General features: G+C 41.0%; 1 protein-coding gene across 2 annotated transcripts in view; it reads left to right on the forward strand.

Annotated features, from left to right (window-relative positions):
- The first annotated feature begins 13,814 nt into the window (after nucleotides 1-13,814).
- The window catches only part of gphna (gephyrin a), a 61,568-nt gene continuing 59,972 nt past the window's right edge, over nucleotides 13,815-15,410 (forward strand). The window contains exon 1 of one of the 2 annotated variants that reach the window (XM_070978864.1): nucleotides 13,815-14,108. In XM_070978864.1, coding sequence (XP_070834965.1) covers nucleotides 14,045-14,108 — 64 coding nt within the window. In that variant the 5' untranslated portion in view covers nucleotides 13,815-14,044. The remainder of the gene's footprint in view (nucleotides 14,109-15,410) is intronic. The other variant, XM_070978865.1, reaches the window with a different exon arrangement.

Below are 15,410 nucleotides of genomic sequence, written 5' to 3' on the forward strand. Positions count from 1 at the left end.
AAAAAAAAAAAAAGAAAAATAAACATTTTATAATAGAAAACTAACTACTTGGCTTCATAAGCACCCCTCATGACTCATGTTAGATAACCTTACTAGGCTGACCTCTCAGAGCAATGGCAGCAGACATGAGGTGTGTTTATGGGGCCAAAGTGATTTTTGAGCTGTTAAGCTGTTTAAAATGCAAATTCACCTCGAAGTCAGAGTCCAAACTTGCGCCTGTCCCATCGCTGTCAGTGTTGTCATCAAAGGACTGCTGAAAAAGAGGGGAAACAATTCTGTTAACCACCACACGGCCATCTTGCTAGAAGCAATAGATGACGCACGTGGAGACTTTGCAAGCCCCCCGAAAAATCTGATTGGCTTTGCTTTTACTGTCAGTTGCTGAGGCAAAGCTAGGTATAAACTATGTTAGCAAAGGGACAAGAAAGCTATGTATGTGCTAATAATGTGGATAGAAGAAAACAAAGTAAGTGTGGGATTGGAGAGAAATGTGAAACAAAAGAATGTAAATATATATGTGTGTAGTGTGTATATGTGTGTGTGCGTGTGTGTGTACACCAGTGGCGTAGATGACGTAGGGTCGGTGGGTTTTGTAAACCCATGGGCCCTCTTGTGGTCAAACTTTTTTTTTTTTTTTTTGTAATGTAATGTTGCCGCAGTTGACCCATGCGTCTATTGATTGTGATTGGCTCAGCCCCTCAGACGGCGACCATTATTTTTGCTGAAAAAAAAAAAAAAACAGAAAGAAAGAAAAAAAAAGCAAGGCAGAGGCAAAGATGCTTAAAAGAAAGAAGCCACCAGAAAAAGAGATGTGTGGTGCAGATAAGCGGAGGGCAAAAAGAAAAAGAAGTGAATTGAGGATGCGGCCAAATGCACAAAGCTGACAGATCTCTTCTGTCGTGGTGGGAGCAGCCAGGCCAGTGACGACACGGGTCCGAGCAGCAGCAGGTAAACAAGCACTGTCTGCTGTAACACTGCGCTATCATGACTTCAGACTTGAGACTAGGGTTGTCACAAGAACCAACACTACCGGTAATCTGAACGTGACCGAACCTGGATCCGCTCCAGCTACTTGGTGTGGCCACAGCCACAGGTGAAGCCCATAAACATGACGCGCCAAGTGTCTTTCTCCGGTCAGTTGTCATGGGAACAAGACGCTCTGACGGTGGTGCGCATTTAGACCATAATACATCCATGGTTTGGAGCAAACAAACGTGTGTGTGTGTGTGTGTGTGTGTGTGTGTGTGTGTGTGTGTGTGTGTGTGTGTGTGTGTGTGTGTGTGTGTGTGTGTGTGTGTGTGTGTGTGTGTGTGTGTGTGTAACTAACTGGCATATAAAATCTTTCAAACAGCTCGAATTTCAACGCACCTCCTGGTATAAGAGAGGCGAAGTGGTCGGGATTTTTTTTGTTGTTTTTTTGTTTTTTTTAGAGTGAACTCTTCTGATATACAAAAAGGTGATTCCTTAGCTTCCATATGTTGTAGAAATCCAGACTGGAATAGTTGTGAAGTCAGTTTCCTAATCTGGAGAAGTTCCTCTCGAACAAAAAATACATCAACAGGGCTTGTCCAGGACGGGGAACGAGCATGTTGAGGGCGATTATAAAGGCCCATTTATACCCTCCGGATCCGGACGAAATCCGTCCGTCCGTCCCACACGTTGCCTCCGTAGGGGTCCCCATTTCGCACATCCGTAATGTGCGAAATGGAAAAAAAAAAACCTCGCGCAGGTGATCGCTCAAATTGCAGGCGATGCTACCACAACGTTATATCAATATTCGTCGTTCTTTAAAAAAACAAAAAAAAACAAAACTATATCGTTTTGTTTCATGGCTTTAAGGCATGCAAAAAAAACTACTACTCCCTGCATGCAATGCAAAGCCCAAGGCACCAATCACAGCTCAGCTGTTATCGCGTTGATAGCTGTGGGCTGAGCTGTCTCCGTCATAGACATATTATGTCTATGGTCTCCGTGAGCTGTCAGTCGAGTGATGCTGTGAGTTGATGTGAGAGAATTTAGAGAAATGAAGTCGATTAGCTAGTTAACAATAGTAACGTTAGTGTTACTAGTAACGTTACTCGGGACACGTTGGTGGATGATGTTGACGTGGATGCCGTCCAGGACGTACGTGTCACGTCAACGGCAGTTGTCGTCCCACGGGCTGGCTAACATTAGCATAACGTGAACGTTAGCAAAAGTTCGCAGAAGTTAGCAATAGTAACGTGAGTGTTACTACTAACATTATTCGGGACACGTTGGTGGACGTTGTTGACGTGGAAGCCGTCCAAGACGTACGTGTAACGTCAACGCCAGAAGTTGTCTACCCACGAGCCGGCTAACATTAGCATAACGTGAGCGTTAGCCAAACCGCCGCCTCAGAATGGAACGACTGGGAATCCACCGTTAACGCAATGATAGAATGTAGAATGTTAGAAAAACCAAAGGTATATTTTGTTCTATTGTTGAAATAGTCAGATCTAATATTTAAATTACTTACAGGAGTTATCCCTCCTGTCCTCTCCTTTCCCTTGCAATTGGCTTGCTGTTTTGTCAGACTACAATTGCCACTGAGGAAAGTGGTCACTGATGATGAGGATGACACACCTCAATGCCAGAAGGTACAGAAATGCTGTCCAAACATATGTTCATGTTCTTGTTACTTTTTTTTCCAGTTACCTTTTATTTTAATTATTTGGATTGCTTCAGTTGTGACATAATTTACTGATGATTTGTTGTCCATGTCACACATTTATCATTATGCTTTTACAAACCTGAGTATGTATACAACTTTTGGGCAGTACACATGTTACTATTCAGTCTTATACTCATCACCATAACTGCTGACCTTTTACACCCTTCCCCCACACTTGTTTTTCAGACTTTTCAGGAGGACCCATACAGGACTCTAAAATGACCAAAGGTAAATGTAACAGTTCATATTATTAAAAGTACAACTAAGGGTTTTTTTGTGTATAGTTGTTTATTTTATTCATTTATTTTTTAAGACAGTAGAAACAGTGGGTAAAATAGGCCGCAGCAACCAACTGATTGTTGTCCGAGATCTCAGTCATGCTGTGGCTAGGCAGCAAATAAAGGCAGAAAACTAGGCAGCAAATAAAGGCAGAATCAGCAATTAAGGGAAAGCCAATAAATGTTTACTTACTGGTTTTCTGGCTTTTATCATCAATACTTATTAAATTAATTGGTAGTGCCATAAGTGGTCCCGGCCCAACACAAAACATGTTGCAGATCCTCTGAAGTCTGCAGATTCCAAAAATATTAGTATATTCACTCAATGATCTTCCTGTCATCAGTAATGTTTGCCAAAGTTCAGGTTTCCATTCAGTTCGAATGAACAAGTGTGCAATTTTTCAGACCTGATTTTGGTGTTGCACTTGTTTGTTTAATAACATAGAGAAAGCAATTCACTTGAAAACATTTCAGCAGGATTACAACACACCTTCTCCACTTGTACCAACCAGAGCAACAGATAACAGAGAATCACAGATTTTGGCCTTACAGTGTATCACGAGATACTACCAAAGTTCTCCATCCATTTAAGCCTCTTCTCTCTTTATCTTCTCTTTCTCACCTGAAAGAGGGACTACAAAAATGACCTAAAGGAGCTTGAGGAGGGGATAAATGACAAGGATAAGGAGATCAGGCGGTTGCAAAGGTTGAACCTTCAACTGCAAGAGGGTTAGTATGGAGGGGAGCCCTTGCAGTAACCTTGAACCTATTTCCATGACAATACTATAATACTAATGCTACAACTATAGCAAGTGACAACTTAATTAGTGATTTTGAATAGGTGTTCCCTCTTTGATTTAATTGTAGGGCTAGCAGATACAATCACAAAAACTGTGAAAGACGCTATACAGGCAGACTGCCCCCAGCCACCCGGTGCCTTCTCGCAGCAACCCAGCCCTCTTCACAACCAAATAGGAGAGACAAAGGTATCACTTACATAGTCAGGAGAAGTGATTTCATTTGTGGACCATGCAGTGTTTCCCATACATTCATTATATTTGGCCTGCCCAAATCCTCTTGTAAGCAATGAATTGATCATACAGGTGCTGGTCATAAAATTAGAATATCATGGAAAAGTTGATTTATTTTAGTAATTCCATTCAAAAAGTGAAACTTGTATATTATATTCATTCATTACACATAGACTGATATATTTCAAATGTTTAGTTCTTTAATTTTGATGATTTTAAACTAACAACTAATGAAAATCCAAATTTCAGTATCTCAGAAAACTAGAATATCACTTAAGACTGATACAAAAAAGGATTTCTAAAAATGTTGTCCAACTGAAAAGTATAAATATGAAAAGTATGAGCATGTACAGCACTCAATACTTAGTTGGGGCTCCTTTTGCCTGAATTACTGCAGCAATGTGGTGTGGCATGGAGTCGATCAGGCTGTGGCACGGCTCAGGTGTTATGAGAGCCCAGGTTGCTTTGATGGTGGCCTGCAGCTCTTCTGCGTTGTTGAGTCTGGCATCTCGCATCTTCCTCTTCACAATACCCCATAGATTTTCTATGGGGTTAAGGTCAGGGGAGTTTGCTGGCCAATCAAGAACAGGGATACCATGGTCCTTAAACCAGGTACTGGTAGCTTTGGCACTGTGAGCAGGTGCCAAGTCCTGTTGAAAAATGAAATCTGCATCTCCATAAAGTTGGTCAGCAGCAGGAAGCATGAAATGCTCCAAAACTTCCTGATAGACAGCTGCATTGACCTTGGGAAAAACAAGGAAAACACAGTCGACCAACACCAGCAGATGACATGGCACCCCAAACCATCACTGACTGGAAACTTGACACTCGACCTCAGGCAACGTGGATTCTGTGCCTCTCCTCTCTTCTTCCAGACTCTGGGACCTTGATTACCAAAGGACATGCAAAATTTACTTTCATCCGAGAACATGACTTTGGACCACTCAGCAGCAGTCCAGTCCTTTTTGTCTTTAGCCCAGGTGAGACGCTTCTGACGCTGTCTCTTGTTCAAGAGTGGCTTGACACAAGGAATGCGACAGCTGAAACCCATGTCTTGCATACGTCTGTGAGTGGTGGTTCTTGAAGCACTGACTCCAGCTGCAGTCCACTCTTTGTGAATCTCCCCCGCAGTTTTGAATGGGTTTTGTCTCACTATCCTCTCCAGGGTGCGGTTATCCCTATTGCTTGTACACTTTTTTCTACCACATCTTTTCCTTCCCTTTGCCTTTCTACTAATGTGCTTGGACACAGAGCTCTGTGAACATCCAGCCTCTTTAGCAATGACCTTTTGGGACTTGCCCTCCTTGTGCAAGGTGTCAATGATCGTCTTTTGGACAACTGTCAGGTCAGCAGTCTTCCCCATGATTGTGTAGCTTACAGAACTAGACTGAGAGACCATTTAAAGGCCTTTGCAGGTGTTTTGAGTTAATTAGTTGATTAGAGAGTGGCACCAGATATCTTCAAGATTGACCTTTTCCACAATATTCTAATTTTCTGAGATACTCAATTGGTGGTTTTCATTAGTTGTCAGATATAATCATCAATATTAAAAGAAGTAAATACTTGAAATATGTCGGTCTGTGTTGTAGTGTGTACTACCTTAATTTGATGTTGCATTCGTTGATAAAATGACGGGGCATCACCTTCCTCAGCTAAGAAGGACTGCAGAAATTAACTGCTATAACGCTGATAAAATACTAACGAATGAACTAACAGTAAACCAGTCTGATAATCTGAAGTGTAAACTCTGGATACAGGGATCGTATATATTCAGCTCAAAAGGACACCGTTTAACCTGGACTTAAATAAAAATCTCATTTATTAAGCAGAATTATGGATAATGAATGATATATCATGAATGGTACGACAGAAGATATGAGGTGATGTGACATAACACAAAAGAAACTTATGGGAACACAATGGTAAAACAAGTTTGGCGATAGTGAGAAGTAGTTGTAAGGGGATAATAGGGACGCGAACGTAAAGTTAAGGGATTAAACGAGCAGTTGAGAGAATTTGGATAAATTAGCAGTATCTTAACCTCACGGACCAACTCTTATTCAAACCCGCTTAGCGTGCCTACTTGACTGATGGCGTCCCGTTGTGCTCTGCTCTGAACTAACTCGAAGACGTTCCAGATGTTTGTCCGTGGCTCGATCTGCTTGGTGGTCTGGTGGAAGGCCCAGGCATCAAGGTGAAGAGCTGATGTTGAACGGGGGCATCTCTGGAACTGGTTCTGCGGTGTCGGTTACAGATGAGGGACGGCTCTGGATGGTTGTTAGCCCAGACCAAGGATCAACAGCTGGCTGCAGGGTTTTGGTTCGGTTGAGTCTGTGAAGGATTATTTTAGACTGATAGTAACAAAATTGATAGTCTCTTTGATGGCCGGTCGAAAAGGGTCTACAAAATTATTATTATTTGACTAAAATTTACAGACTAAAACAAAAACGTGTGGCTTAGAAAAATGAAAGTTTACGGCAAAACTATAAAAACACGTCTTCTGAAAATTAAATCACGCTACTCAGTATGGCTTTAGAGTAGCTTGAAGACGGGAAAAACTTAAAGAGCAAAACGACTGTACAAGACTAAGACAACTAAGAAGTAATAAACAAAACTAAGACATAACGTAACATAACTTAAGACAAGACTGAGTAACGCGCACTAAACTAGAACATAACTTGACAAGACAGAGTAACGCGCCCTGAATTCATGCTGCGGCTGCAGACATTTAAATCTCGCTCCAAGGGCATGTCTAATGGGCAGGCCGTCGAACATGTAAGATGCTTTGTGACGCGCAATTGCCTCAAGGAGCTGAACTAATCAACGATTCATACGAGGGGCTCATCTGCTTCTCACTATGGTCAATCACATATAATTTCAATGGACGATTTTCAATAACATTTCAACATTGTTCACAACATGCATTAGGCAATTCCTATGATTGTATGACAACATTAAAGATAATCATGGTAACAGTTTCATCCTAATATGTATGATGACTCACGGTATAACTAACACAAAAATAAAGATAAAGAAAAGCAGACTATACTTTGCCCAACAAAATGATTATCACGATTACGGTTACTTATCGATAAATGTGTCAAGTCAAGCATATTCAATCTGACGGTTAATTCAATTCAATTCAATTCAATTTTATTTGTATAGCGCCAAATCACAACAGAAGTTGTCTCAGGACACTTTCCATATAGAGCTGGTACAGACCAAGCTCTTTTATCTACAAAGAAACCAACAATTCCCCCATGAGCAAGCACTTGGCGACAGTGGCGAGGAAAAACTTCCTTTTAACAGGCAGAAACCTCGAGCAGAACCAGACTCTGGGTGGGCGGCCATCTGCCTCGACCGGTTGGGTGAGAGAGGAAGAGCAAGAGAGGGAGAGTGAGACAGACAGACAGACAGACAGACAGACAGACAGACAGACAGACAGACAGACAGACAGACAGACAGACAGACAGACAGACAGACAGACAGACAAGCAGTCAGAGAGAGAGAGACAGAGACAGAGACAGAGAGACAGACACGCAGTCACAGTAACAGTGACAGTGGATGTAATAACAGCAGTAGCAGTTGCAGTGGATGTCAGGCAGGGCCAAGGCAGGAGATGCAGCTGAAATCCACAATCCAGATTCAGCCACTGTCCATGGGAACCTGCAAGACGACAAAGCACTTAGGAAAGTTAGGAACCTCTGGATGGCAGTATGGTTTTATGGTGACAATTCAGACAAACTTTTATAAAACCGTTAAAATCACAACTTTGTCATACTTCAGGTCAGAGATACTGGGAAAACACCAATATTATGCGTACAATGAGTCCTGTAGGGTGGAAACATCAAAAGTTAAGTTTAACATAGAAGTTTGGTTATCCTGGAGTATTGAGAAAAAGCACACAAACATGCACCAGTTGCTTCAATGAATGTCCAGTTTACAACCCATCAGCATTATCTGATTTTTTTTTGGAGGTTCCTCTGGAGCATGTCATTTGTCTCTCCAGACAGTTTTATTGTCTTGAGCCCTTAGGGCTATTGGGGAAGAATTAGCCTTAACATGGGACATCCTGGGTAGGAGATGCCCATGAGGTAAAGGCGTTGACCTTTTGGCTCTCTCTCTCTTTCAACGTGTGAGAAGGGTAGTTCACTGGGCCAGACATCCTGTCTCTCTCCGAAATCACATTTCATTATAAGTAAACTAGATGGTCTATAATTCAATCAGTGGGCTGGTTTACACCTCTGTTTCTCAACTCGTCCAGAGAGGGTAAGAGAAGGTCAGTTAGAGGCCAGTTCTGCTACAGTGTGAAATGAATGTATACATTATACAAGTTTCATTTTTTGAATGGAATACTGAAAAAAATCAACTTTTCCATGATATTCAAATTTTATGACCAGCACCTGTATATACTTAAATTCTGCTGTCTTTTCATTTCTTCTAATTAATGTTTGGTGATGGCATGCTAGTTGCCAGCTCCCCCTCCCCAGAACTGAACACCAAAGTACATGGATGTATTCTAATATTTCTTCATCTTTGCAGAACGAGTCTGTAATGGACTTAATGAATCAAACCACCTTGGATTATGCTCAAAGGTGTTATAGCTACAAGAAGCAGGACTGTGATGGACTCCATCTTCACTGTGGAAGAGATGGTGACATGCTCCATCACAGGAAAAAAGGGGATGATAGGGGAGAAAAGACAGAGTCTTGACAAAGGCAAAGTGAAGCTAGTAATTGGTAAGCATGCCTGAATATTGTTTGGGTTGGGCAAAATGCTATTGTATCAGCTTGTTAACACACAAAAATATTGCTCTTTTTCAATTATTTTCATTAGCATTCTCACTGACACCTATCTTACACAACATGAATTAATTGGTGAACCCGAGTAAATTTAGTAGCATTTAATTTCTTACAGACCATGTCAAAAAAGTTCACGGAGCCATCGGACACACTGAAATCAAAGCCTGCGTGGCACAAAAATTAAAAGACACCAGGAGATGAGCTGAGAGGGAAACAGGGTAACCTATTTATACTGTATATGATACTGTTGATGATACTTTGATTCGTAGAATCCAGTTTTGGATGGCTTCTAAGGGGTCTGCTGTGGGTCTGCACATGATCTGTGCTTGTTTATATATTTGACTACTCTCCATAGACCAGTCATCACTTGAAAATAACAGAACCAATCCTGTAATCCAGATAGAAAAGAAATTAACCTTTACTTTGATAGAATAGACTGGTGTTTGTACTGCCCTAATCTTTGATTTTGTCTTTCAATCCCAAAACAGGGAGCCTACTGGAGGATACCCAGAGGATTGAGACAACACATAAACACAATACACACACACACCCTTTCCCCAGAAGACATTTTTTAGGGGCATTTTGATCCTTTTTATGGACAGTTCTGTTCTCACTTTTCATTGCATGTTTGCAAATAAACAGTATTTGTATCGGTTATATTTGTCCTAACTATTTTATTTCTTGTAAAATTATTGTATTATTGTATGTAAAATGTTTCACATGGGTATTTGAATTGGTTTCACATGGGAGTTTATATGGGTTTCACATGTAAAAACATGAATTTCACATGGAATCCCATGGGTTTCACACAGGAATTTACATGGGTTACACATGTAATAACATGAGTTTCACATGTAATCACCTGGGTTTCACAGGAATTTACATGGGTTTCAAATGGAATCCAATGGGTTTTACATAGGAATTTGCATGGGTTTCACATGGGAGTCTATATGGGTTACACAGGTAATAACATGAGTTTCACATGTGATCACATGGGTTTCACATAGGAATTTACATGGGTTTCACACATTACACCATGAAAAATGTTCCAAAACCACATTTCCCACGTTTTCACATGTGGATTTAACATGTTTTCACATGTTAAATTTCACATGTGCAAAATCACATGTCCATATAATCACGTGACCACATGTGATTTGCACATGTGACATTCATGTGTTTTTTCTGTAAGGGCTATTTAAACCAGGACCAGGAGAAAAATACATTCAATTTAAACATTTTTATTTTAAATGTAACCTTCCTCTGATTATAATCCCCTCAGCTATCAAGGCAGTTAGGAAAGGAAATGTCAACACAACCATGGAAAACACTCATATAATAAATGTAAATAAAAGTGTAAAAATGTAAACAGAAACCTGAGAATTTTTTTTCTGTAGGTTTAGTGCAGGCTGATTCGCCTTCTGGTGAATAAAATGTTTTCAAATATGTGCAGTGTTTTGTAAACATAGCAGAAACTGAGGTGGACTTGACATCTGTAACATACAAACAAACACGATAGACAGCACAGTGAGATTGACTGAACTATAAAACCAGCCCAGACATATGAACAACTTTAGTCACTCTTCTTACTTAAACATATGTGAACTATTCAATTATATTTCTATTGTAAGTGTGTTTTAAAAAAAAAAAAAAATTCAGTATTCTGTCCTCAGTGTGTGTGTCTGTACACAAATTGACAGATAGCTAACAGGATTCAAGAGAAAGTCAGAGGCTGGAGTAAAGCTGAATGCTCTTTACTGTTGTCGTCATTCTCATGAAAGGATTTTGTAAAACTGAAATGATACAGAAGGAGCACCAATTACTGGATGGCCACAGACATAGAAATGTGTAAATTATCTAAACAGCTACAAAGATACAGCACCAAACATCACATTCAAGTGGCCTGTAAATAGTTGTACATAACTTGTAAACATCTTGCAAACGATGTACAGAAAGTTCACCAGCTCAAAATATCACTGGAAACAGCACGGGCATACTTGCAGCAGGAAAGCCATCAATTACAATAGGAAACACTCATAGCTAGCCAAACACTGCAACTCTGTTCACATGCAAGTAAAACAAACATTTAAATGTAATATAACCGGATGAATTACATGACACTTGTATACTATTATCAACTGTAAATGCAAACACAACTTACAAGCGATGCTTTACCAAGGCACAAACAGAGGGAGGAAAAGATAAAGAAGCTGCAGCTGCAAGCTGACCACATGTAACAACTTCCTGATTAGAATCCCTGAACTATGACCTGGCTGTGTCACATGACTAAAACAACCAATGAAAGATTAGCAGAAGCTAAAGAGGAGAATAATGCATTGCTCCCAAATGACCACAAGGGAGAGAAAATACACAAAGAACATGACAACATGTAAGAGATTTTTATAACCTGCCTTCTCCACAGTGCTGAGCGGAAGCATGTCTTCAGCTATATGATATGCCACTGCCTCCGTTATGTTTTTGTGCCTTTTAGATGAGTTGTCATCAGGCACTGAAGCAGATACCTCTGCATGGTGGTCAGCTGCTTGTGCGGTGGTGCTGCGGTTGTAGATGTTGTTGGATGTTGGCGAATACGCTCCAAAGGGTGAGCGCGGCTAAGGCTGTTAAACAAGTTTGTGGTATTACTGGTCTTGGTCTTGGATAAGTTACAGACCACATTGGTCTGACTACAGTCCGACATTAAATCCAAAAAACTGCCATACTGGCGAGTTGACTTTCCCTGTTTTATCGACAATTTCTTTGCTTGCTGCAGCACATACTTTCTATTTCTCATCTCACTCCTGGTGAAGAATCAAACACGACAACGAGATGGCGCAACTGAACGTGAACTGTTACATGATTGGTGTGTTAGAGTGTCACTCCCACTGATCAATGATTACTCCCTACATTGCTCAGTTACCTGAGAGCGAGCCTTTGTTCATGCAACCAACCTTGCTTTGCAACTTCTAGTTTCTTCCCATGAAGAAAAAAAATTATCAAATGTTTTATCGAACGCATTTTTTTATTGATATTGATTACGTGTGTATTGCGAGACATATCGTTATCGTTTTATCGGCTAGCCCTAGTCGAGGGTTTCTTTCTTCCTACCCACTCGCCACGGCATAATGAATGTTTTGTTTTCTTGGGCTGATTTTGTGTTCACTGTTATTCAAGGATTTTTGTAGTGTTTTGGGTTGCTTGGTTATTGCTAATAAACCGTTTGTTTAACGGCTCCCTTAGTTCTCTTGCTGTTTATCTGCTTCTTGGGTCCTGCAAAAAGTTATTGATTTAACTGAATCTTAACAAAAGTTGCTGAATCTGATGCCATAGTTGAACCGGTTGGTCATCGGGGAGTCGCACAGAGTAAGCACAGAAATCCCACATCAAATCTGCAATCAGTGTATAGATGGCCTCGGTTCCTGATTCCATCTTAACTCAAAGCGATGATTTCTGACTTTTTGTAGTGACTTGACTGGCAAAACAAAAACCTACATGCCACTGAGGAGGGGCTGATATACCAGTACTTGTCTAATTGACACATCTCCTTTTCCAGGATGTAAGGTGAATAATTCCCAGTCCAAACATGCATACAGCCATATTTAAAGCGTATTTATTTAAACACCAAAGACCCGTTTGCAGATGTAATAATGCACTTATATACGTAATAACTTGCATTAAACCAACACTGTTAAGATGACAACGCTAACACAGACGACAGTCAAAAACTGTTTGCCTCTACCGGCTACCAACACACCTGAGTGTGATTAGCGCATCACCTATTTGAACATTCCCCTACTCCACATACCACCTACTGGGAAATAGGGGTAAATACCACGGATAACACACATAGAAAAGAACACAACAGAAAAAAATGGCTAAAGGCTAGCACATCATGCATTTGAAAGTATATGGGGCCCTTAATTGATTATGTTAAGGAGAAGTGAATGACTAATTATTGTGTACAATGCAGTTTCTTCTCAATGCTTATATTCAGCACCCATGGCAATTCATGTTTCATTTTGTTTAGATTGCCATTTGTTAAAACAGGAGAAGCATTTTTGTTGTTTTTATGTTGTTTTTTTCTTTTCTTTGTTGGTTTTGTTCTGTGTTAATGTAGCAATAATGTGGCTCAACATATAGTTTTCACACATTACAGGCACAAATGTGTGCCTGTGATGCACAGATCTGTGCATTTTTGTGCATGTGATGCACAGATCTGTGCATGTGATGTAGCCAGTGTGTGTGTGTGGGTTATAGTATTTGAGAATGAGCGTGTGTTACTATTTGCAGCCACAGAGTCACTGGCTGGAGCCTATCCCAGCTGTCAACGGGCGAGAGGCGGGGTACACCCGATCGCAGGGCAACATATACAGACACAACCATTCACGGTCACACTCACACCTAAGGACAATTTTAGAGTCACCAATTAACCTAATGAGCATGTTTTTGGTCTGTGGGAGGAAGCTGGAGTGCCCGGAGAGAACCCACGCATGCATGTGAAGAACATGCAAACTTCACACAGAAAGGCCCTAGCCGACCCGGGGACCGGCGACCTTCTTGCTGTGAGGCACGTACACTACCTGCTGCGCTACCGTGCCGCCCCCAGGTAAACTTATGGAAGCCAACTCTGTATGCTAGGTAAATGATCATATAATAGGCTCCACAGTGGACATGAGGTACAAAGGAGTGATGTTTTCTCATTAGTACATGTATATCATACTCTCTCTCTTCCTCTCCATGGCAATATGGTGACAGAAAATTGAAACTGAAAACCAGTGACGAGCTAGCAAGCACGAATACACCAATTGCCCCGATATACGATAATACGTCTGTGCGATATTATTATATCCTAAAATTGTCAAACCGTCAAAAAAGACTAAAAACGTAACATATTTTCCACGACCAATTATCTACTATCTAAAATAGATGAAGCACTGACTGATGACTGACCAGACACTGGCCAATGTAATACACAGTATTTCACACATTAGTCACATAACTATAATTTCGTGCTGTCACGAGGTCTGCTTCTGCTCCTGATATTCCTGTCTACCATTTTCGTGTGTGTGTGTGTGTGTGTGTGTGTGTGTGTGTGTTTGTCACACATTAGTTGGAATACATATCCTGTATACTACTGGACACGCGCGTTCACATATAGTCGTCCGCCAGAGGTGCAGCAGCTGCCCGCACACCCCTAGTTGTTTCTATGTATGTGCAGGCGCAGTGCAGACAGAGGTTGTAAACATGGCGGCGGACGGGATGGCGCTCACCAATCATGACCATCAGACCCGAGTGGGGATTCTGACGGGTAAGACTGTTTAATCAAAAATGCGTCTCGGTAAATGCACCTCTGCAGCGTTTTGCCGTCGATTGCCTGTATACATCGGTGTCACGGTACGAGCTGTCTTGCTGAGCCAGCTATGGTTAGCCAGGATGCTAAGCTAACCGGTTCCATTGACTGTCATTGCTTTAACGTTAGCTTCCTGCCGTTTGACAGGTTGACAGATGTAGATTTTGTTTTGAAATTCGATTATCTGAAATAGTGTTTTGAAGTTTGTAACGTGTTTGCATGTGTAAACTGGCTGTCATGTAACGTGTTGCACTACATAGCTACACGACAACGTAACGAGATATTCTTATCAGCGTCAAGTCAGACAGCAGGAAACAGAACGCTCAGCAAAGACTTGGGGGGCTGTTCTGTCGCGAGCCTGTGCTGCAATTCCTTTCTAAATAAAATTGGCGCTTTTATTTTGAAAGCAAAACCACCATTCTTCCGATCTAGCTGTGCTGTGTGTTGCAACCTTCACACAAGTGAACGTTTTATTTTCCCGCAATGTAATGTTACAGAGCCTACAACAGCTGTATTATTCATAACCCTTTGGAGACCCGACATGTTTGCCTATAAGGAGAATGCTTTTAATTAACATTTCTTTCATGGTTCTTTTTAATTTGGGCTTAATATATGTGCCTTTATTTAACACAGAACATACATTTATTAATAATCTATCTATCTATCTATCTATCTATCTATCTATCTATCTATCTATCTATCTATCTATCTATCTATCTATCTAGTTTGAAGGCAAGGCGCAGCTTCAGTGCGAAATTAATTATGTTTTGCAGGCTGTTTTAATAGCTTCTATAATGAGCTGAGCTGATGTTGGCCTCTGAGTCGTGCAGAGGAGGATTTGGGACCAGTAACGTTATACAGTCGTGTGTCAGCCACCAGTCACTAGTATCCCTGCTGCCTCCTTACCAAGGCAGAGGGAGACATGAGAATAATGCTGAGCGGGTGCGAGCCAGCAGCCGCTTGGAAGTCTGTCGCGGTTTTGATGAACTAGCATCTCGGCTAACAGCAGCTAACCCTCTCTGTCCATCCACCTCCTGTCACGTTAAGACACGTTCTGAAAACCCATGCGTGTGTGTGTGTGTGTGTGTGTGTGTGTGTGTGTGTGTGTGTGTGAATGTGAATGTATGTTTCGCTTTGTTGTTTATACATTTACTGGGGATTAGTTTGGTCAAGTTTAGGTTCTAAATATGGGGGTTAAGAAATTTGGCTTAAGGTTTCAAAAATAAAACAAAAAGATGTGTTTCTCCATGATTACTGGGT

Source organism: Chaetodon trifascialis, chromosome 14, assembly GCF_039877785.1.
Source record: "Chaetodon trifascialis isolate fChaTrf1 chromosome 14, fChaTrf1.hap1, whole genome shotgun sequence".
Lineage (NCBI taxonomy): Eukaryota > Metazoa > Chordata > Actinopteri > Chaetodontiformes > Chaetodontidae > Chaetodon > Chaetodon trifascialis.